Genomic DNA, 7,582 nt, shown 5'->3' with positions numbered 1-7,582 from the left:
TTCCCTCACAGAACCCAACTCCTTGTAAACTGTTTCAACATACTACCTTTTCTGGTTTCAATACTAGTGAAAGGTTATCTTTTGGAAAAGCTTTGACCATGATTACATAGATCATCTCCAATAGAGCTAATTGCCATGTGGTGGCATACCCTTTCCCTTATCTTATATTTTTAAGGTAGGGTACCAATTTTCATATTTTTAGGGTAGGGTACCAATTTTATGTTCACATTTGCTACTTTTTTTCAAGTTCAAATTTCGAGTTTAGTTTTGAATTCATATTCCCCCATCCATTTCAGTTTAACTCTATTGGTGCTTATGTTCAGTTAAGGATATAATTAGTTTGAGTTCAAATTTTATAATGTTCTTGATTTTTTATTTCTTGTTATAATGACCGTAAATGAGTGTGGATGTAAGGAACATGTTTTGGTTGTAAATAGGGACGACTGGGAGATGAAGAAGATAAGAAGTCATAAGATTATAGTAGACATTAGTGGTGTAGGAAGTTGGTGAAAGGAAGATGAAAAGGGGCTGAGCTGGTCATTTTAATTAAATATTATTTTTAAATACAACAAATAAATAAACGATACTAAAAAAAGATATAAATGTAATTTTATATGCATAAAGGACGACACAATGTTTTCAAACAATAGGAACCAAACACATAGAGATTTTGATAGTTGTCATTAATAAATTAATTATGGAGAACTCCAAAAACTAAACATGTAATTGTCTTCTTTAGAAAACATATTCTAACTATTATAATAATTTAAGATATAAATAGAATAAGAATATATATTTTTTTAAATAATGATGACATTTAAAACACCTTTGTTAGATGAGGTCACAAAATATGAGATGAATGTTTTTGCTCTCTGATTCAAAGTAGACATTCTTTTAAGTCGTGTTTATGCTTTATTTATAGCCGTTGATATATTATTATGATTGCACTTTAATTAAGTAGCAATTTGATATTGACAAAGCTATAACGAGGTTAGGGTATTATAGCATTTCTAAATTTTTTATTTTTTTATTTTGTTTTTTATATAAAAAAGTTATTTGTTTTTTTTTTGAACGGCAAATGCATTAAAGACTAGCAAGACGCTAGCACAAAAAAGAGTTACATATTACAAGTACATAAAGGAGAAATACATCAATTAAACCACGAGATAAAATTAAACTTCGATCTATTCTTAACCCAATTGAATGCAATGATTTGAATATCCTCTGTCGTCTTGAGATGCGAACATCTCTTCTTCTTAAAAACAAAGTCATTGCGAGTTCTCCATATACTCCACAACACCGAGTATATTAACATCAACCTGAGCTTCAGTCTCTTCTTATTAATGCCCGAGGAAATCAAAACAGTTTTTTTAAGCTCATCATAATTATTGGGAATGCAAGGCAGTAAGCCACTCCAATTACTAAACCAAGACCATATCTTCCTTGAGAACGAGCACTGTATAAAAATATGCTCAACTGATTCTTCTATTTCCCCGTAGAAGTGACAAGTAACTGAATCCAATAAAATTCCTTTTTCCACAAGCTTGCAAGCCACCGAAATTCTATTGCAAAGCAGCCTCCAAACGAAACAATTCACTTTAATTGGAACCCATTTCACCAACTGAAAATCCCCCATATGATTATGGATATCCAAATTATTATCCATTAAATCTCTAAGAGATTTAACAGAGAAAATGTTGGACTCTCCAGCATTCCACTCCCATGAATCTGCCTTTCTAGATAAAGTTGTATCTGCCACCATACTTGACATCTTCTCCAACTCAGCCGACTCCCTACCACTTCTCGGACATCTCTTCTACATGCCTTGAAAAACAACACCGTCGCCAATATTAATCCTATCCGAGACCTTACAATTCTTTTCACTTTCAATCTTATACAACTCCGGGAATTCCATTCTTAAAATTATATCACCACACCATTTATCTTTCCAAAAATGGGTATGATTCCCATCTCCTAATTTCCTACAAAACAAATCATCAAGACCAATATTCCATTCATCAAGCTCCCATTTTATCTGATAAATTTTAAGCCAAGGCCCCGGTATCCCACATCTTGCAAAAGACATCCCATCAATTCCTCTAGTATTATGCAATGCCCTAATACAAGAGGACCAAAACGAATTTTGCTCAACTCTAAATCTCCACCACCATTTTGCTAGTAGTGCAATGTTTATCGATCTAAGATCACCAACACCAAATCCACCCAACTTTTTTGGTCGAGTAATCGTCTCCCAAGCAACCCAATGAATCTTCTTACAATTCTCAACACCTCCCCAAAGAAATCTCCTTCGAATGCCTTCCAAAACTGCAATAACTTTCTTAGGAGCTTTAAAAAGAGCAAAATAGAAAAGAGGAAGACTACCTGACACGGATTTGACAAGAGTAAGCCTACCTCCAAACGAAAGATTTTTAGCCTTCTATATTGACAACTTATTCTTGAACTTCTCTATAATCGGATTCCAACTTTTAACAAGGTTCATATTGGCGCCAATGGGAAGACCGAGATATTTAAAGGGAAAGCAACTGGGCACACAATGCAAAATACTAGCCAGACGATCAATGTCCAAGTTATCAACCCCAATACCAAAAACTTTGCTCTTTACAAGATTAACTTTAAGACCAGAGGCAAGATTAAAACATCTAAGTATCCTATTTAAGTTGATAAAATTGAGCTCTGACCACTCCCCCACAATCATAACGTCATCCGCATACGTAAGATGCGACAAAATAGGACCATTATTAGGCAATGAAATACCTCGAAAGATAAGATGATCACAAGCTTCCTTTAAAAAAGTTATTTTGTAAACATGACTTATGTCATTCTACATTCAACTAAATGGATTGTACATCCATCTAAATGGATTATACATTGCTTAGCATCCGGATAAGATAACAACATAACTCATAGGACTGTATTTTTTTCCTATTTATTAAAATTATATCTAACTGAATGTTTGCAACCAACGAGGACTCGACGGATTTAGTTGTAACATTTGTTTAAATTATGTTTTTTTTCTTTGATTTTCAACTTTAAATATTAAAGAACTCTTTGTAATACTATTTTGAATCTTGATAATGTTTGTATCAATATGGGTTGACTTTTTTATTTTTCTTATCTATTTTAAGAATCGCATATTTAGTTAGGGTGATTTGTATTTCCATTTCTCCCCAATATTTTGTATTATTTAAAGTGGAATCAATTCGGTAGGTAATTTACGCCCAACAATCCAAAATTACGATTCCTATATGTATCAGCCAAATTTTGATCCTTCTCCCTCCTCAACCCTAAAATCACCTCCGACTCCATCTTTTTTCCTGTCAATCGGCTAATCGGCTGTACTCATCCATGTAACCTTCATCTTCCTCTAATGAGATCCCTCGAATGCTCCTCTTCACACGCTCACAATTAAATTGTCATCATCTAATTAACTTCTTTGGCCTAATCAGATCACTACTATTCTCTCTCATTAGAAGTGACTCGGTGGTTTTGTTGATGGTTCCAACCCAGCTCCATCGCTAACAATTATCAATGATGGCAAAGAACTGCCCAATCCAGACTATACATCTTGGCTGGAAATTGATCGAATCACCCTAACTAAATATACGATTTTTACAATAAACGAGAATAATAAAAAAGTCAAACCGTATCTTTAATAAATCCCATATCAAAAATCATCAAAATCATCGCCCTCCACTGTTCAGTTTCAATAGCCTTTGGAGCGTGGAAATGTTGGTGTAAGTCCTCCTGGAAACAAAAACAATCTTGGAAGAATCATACTGAGAAATTCATATTGATATTGGTCTTGTATGTAATTATCATATAAGACCCTACAAAGACTCCAAGTGAAATAGAGTAGATTGGTAAGTTAATTATCCTTAACATGACTGGTAGATATATCTGCATAGGTTAATTTGTTTATTTCCATAATTAATTTGTGTAATTAGAAAGGACAAATGTGTCTCCCATCACCTATTAGAATGATGCAGGCACAAACTATTGTTTTTCTATGCATTGTTTAATTCTTTTATTTATGTTCATTTCCAAGAGATGTATTTGGTCTTAGTAGTTTTAGTTTACTAAAAATATGTTGCTTTTCTGTTTCTCTAGCTCATATGAAGTGGGTTGAGTCGTCAGTCAAAGGGGTATCACAATTGTAGTGAGTAACTTCACATTTTTTACATTTCCATCAACACAAAAACATCAAGGGAATATGACTTATTAAGGTAATTAACTTTTCGGTTTGTTCACATCTAGGTAACTATCTTTTTTTTGTACACATCTAGGTAACAAACTTGTTGTAAGTGTTCACATATGACCATTATGACCTGCTGTAGCAGGTTACATCCTAGATGTGAACACTTTTAACAAGTTCGTTACCTAGATGTGTACAAAAAAAATAGTTACCCAAATATGAACAAAACGAAAAGTAAGAGTAAATTACACGAATGGTCCTTGTGGTTTGGGGGAATTTGTGTTTTTGGTTCCTAACTTATTTTTTTAACTCGGATGGTCCATACTGTTTATTTTTGTTGCGTGTTTGGTCCCTGTCTTACCTAAAAAGACTATTGTGCCCTTATTAATTTATTTTTTAATTAATTTTCTTATTTATGTATTTATTTTTTATATATTTAAAAAAATTAATAGACCCCACATATATGTATCTCCTCACCGTAAGCCTGAAACCACATTTGAGAAATTTAATTAAAAAGATAAATTAATAAGGGCACAATAGTCTTTTTAGGTAAGACAGGGACCAAACACGCAACAAAAATAAACAATAGGGACCATCCGAGTTAAAAAAATAAGTTAGAGACCAAAAACACAAATTCCCCCAAACCACAGGGACCATTCGTGTAATTTACTCTTACTTTTCATTTTGTTCATATTTAGGTAACTATTTTTTGTACACATCTAGGTAACGAACTTGTTAAAAGTGTTCACATCTAGGATGTAACCTGCTACAGCAGGTCATAATGGTCATATGTGAACACCTCCAACAAGTTTGTTACCTAGATGTGTACAAAAAAAAGATAGTTACCCAGATGTAAACAAACCGAAAAGTTAATTACCTTAATAAGTCATATTCCCAAACATCAAAGTTGCTATTGTTAAAACATTGTAATTTTGGTTAGTAACCCAGATAATATTGTTAAAACTTTGTAATCATGTGAGGTGTTCATACTTTGCATTGTCATTCCTAATTTTAAGTGGATAAATCAAAAATCTAAGTGGAACTATATCTCCGGTGTTAATATGATAGTACGTAATTAGCCGAGGAGATATTACCATCGAAGTTACTTAGGAATCATTTACCCAAATATTACTAGTTTTACAACCACAAAACTTTAGAATCCCTTGCATTTTAATCCTTAACATCATTTTACCTAAAGATTACAACCAAGGAAATTTAGAACTCCTTTTAATTAAATCCTCTACATTTTTACCGAAACATTACAACCATGCAAATTTACTTGAGTAATTACACTTGATTACGGTCAGGACTTACCAAAGAGGGGTGGATGGAAATAAAAAATGGATCACATATATACCATATACAGTGAAATCCACATATCTCAATTCTTCTAGAACAGATGGATTTGCACATATTTGAAAAGGATTACAAGAGAGAAGCAGATGGAAGACGGCTATACTTGCCAAGATTATTGCTCAAGGCCAAAAGTCGGATTTAGTTGCTGGAGAAGAAAAAGGAGTGCGAGTGGAACGAAGGTGCATAGAGTTCTAATAACTAAAAATAAAAATAATAATACTAGTAATAATAAAATTAATAAAAATAGACTTAATAATATTGTTGTTATAACTTGTTTTTTTGTCATTTCCCCCATAAGAAAACAAATCAAGAACAACATGCACATGCAGCAGCACATCATCGTTTGTAAATTGGTGGGATCCTACAAAAAAGACAATAAAAACATGAAAAATAATGTATGGTTTTTTTCGCTAGAAAAAAAAAATAATTAATAGCTTTTCCGATGAATGATCATAATGAGTTGTGTGTGTCTTTTATTTATTTATTTTGTTTATATTTCATGCTTATTATAAAGGTAATTATTACCGTTAACAATTGATTTAGTTTATAACAAAAAGAAGTTTTAGATTTGAGTGAGTTAGGATTACAAAATTTAGGAATCAAGCATGCATGAAATGGATTTTCAAATTAGTAATTCATTTCAGGTTTACTAAATAACTTTAATGAGAAATGTGTAGTTCTACTTTTGCACTCATGGACATAAAGGAATTGCTTGAATTTCAAAAATATTGAACATACATTTGTTGCGGATGTTTCCACAATTGAACGTTCCACAGGTTCCTGAACCATCCAAGAAAAGTTGTAGAGAAGTGTAAGCAGAAACGCTATGAGTTGAGCCTAGTTGTTTAATTACCATATATAGAAAATCTTTCAAATTGAACTTACTTGCAATTCCAAAGCTTTCTCGAGTTTCTCTACCACCAAACCCATTGAGGGTCGTTGTTTTGGATCATCCTGCAAGCACTGATATGCAATCTTTGAGACCATATTCAAGGAATCCGAGTTCATCTGTTTCTTCAAATCAACATCAATTATTGTTGGGGTTGAAACACACTTTTATTCAGAACTAGAACAAAAGAGAAGAGCTTACACGCTCAATATTACAAGAAAAAGAAACAACCCTCTAATACTCACTCTAAGTATTACACGCTACACTCTCTGTTTGTGGTGTCTTACAACTGAGGTTAGAGCCTCTATTTATACTTAAACAAGCCTACAATTGCTACTGCTACCATTTATTGTGTTCATTATGTGAACATACGAAGTTGCCATTTGAGTTCTTATTGTCAACATAGATAGAGGTGCAGCTACTGATGTCAGGTTCACACCAAGTCTGGTTTACACACACATTCTCCCCCTTAAACCGAACTTGGCTAGAGATTCGTCACGCCGATCATGTTTCGCATTTCACTATGTTTAACGTATGCTAAAGCCTTTGTAAAGATGTCCGCCCGTTGATCCTTCGAGTTGACATATTCCACTATAATTTGCCCACGTTCAACACATTCTCGTATGAAGTGATAACGAATGTCAATGTGTTTGCTTCGACCATGAAACACAGGATTTTTCATCAATGCGATTGCTGACTTGTTATCGACATATAAGGTGATAGGCATAATATGATGTCCCGCGAGCTCCTTCACGAGATTAGCAAGCCAAATGGCTTGACATGCTGCTGTTGTAGCTGCCATGAACTCGGCTTCACACGTGGACAAAGCAACAGTCTTTTGCTTTTGGGATTTCCAAGTTATCGCATTCCTTCCCAGATAGAAAATCATTCCACTTGTGCTCTTGCTATCAACAGGGTCACCTCCAAGATCACTATCGGTAAAACCAACCAAATCTTCAATTTCACGACCTCTTCCATAGTTGATTCCATAATCAACGGTTCCTTTTACGTATCGCAAGATGTGTTTCACAACTTGGAAATGCAAAGTGGTTGGTTCCTCCATGAAACGACTTGCAATTCCAACCGAAAATGACAGGTCTGGTCGAGTGTGAGTCAAGTACCTC

At 33.8% G+C, this 7,582-nt stretch overlaps 2 protein-coding genes across 2 annotated transcripts; both read right to left on the bottom strand.

The window, feature by feature from the left end:
* Positions 1-1,150: 1,150 nt before the first annotated feature.
* On the bottom strand, positions 1,151-1,762 carry LOC145157967 (uncharacterized). Its single transcript, XM_079076937.1, has one exon. It carries the CDS (start codon positions 1,760-1,762, stop codon positions 1,151-1,153), a length of 612 nt encoding a protein of 203 aa, XP_078933063.1.
* Positions 1,763-1,816: 54 nt separating this feature from the next.
* Positions 1,817-6,556, bottom strand: LOC145157966 (uncharacterized). The gene is made up of 4 exons (XM_079076936.1): positions 6,455-6,556; positions 6,308-6,406; positions 2,570-2,803; positions 1,817-2,437 (listed from the first exon to the last, which is right to left on the bottom strand). Exons 1-4 carry the CDS (start codon positions 6,554-6,556, stop codon positions 1,817-1,819), a joined length of 1,056 nt encoding a protein of 351 aa, XP_078933062.1.
* Positions 6,557-7,582: the final 1,026 nt, after the last annotated feature.

Source organism: Lactuca virosa, chromosome 2, assembly GCF_052849685.1.
Source record: "Lactuca virosa cultivar CGN04683 chromosome 2, Lactuca_virosa_CGN04683_v6, whole genome shotgun sequence".
In the NCBI taxonomy this organism is placed as follows: domain Eukaryota; kingdom Viridiplantae; phylum Streptophyta; class Magnoliopsida; order Asterales; family Asteraceae; genus Lactuca; species Lactuca virosa.
This window is presented reverse-complemented; position numbering and strand designations above follow the sequence as displayed.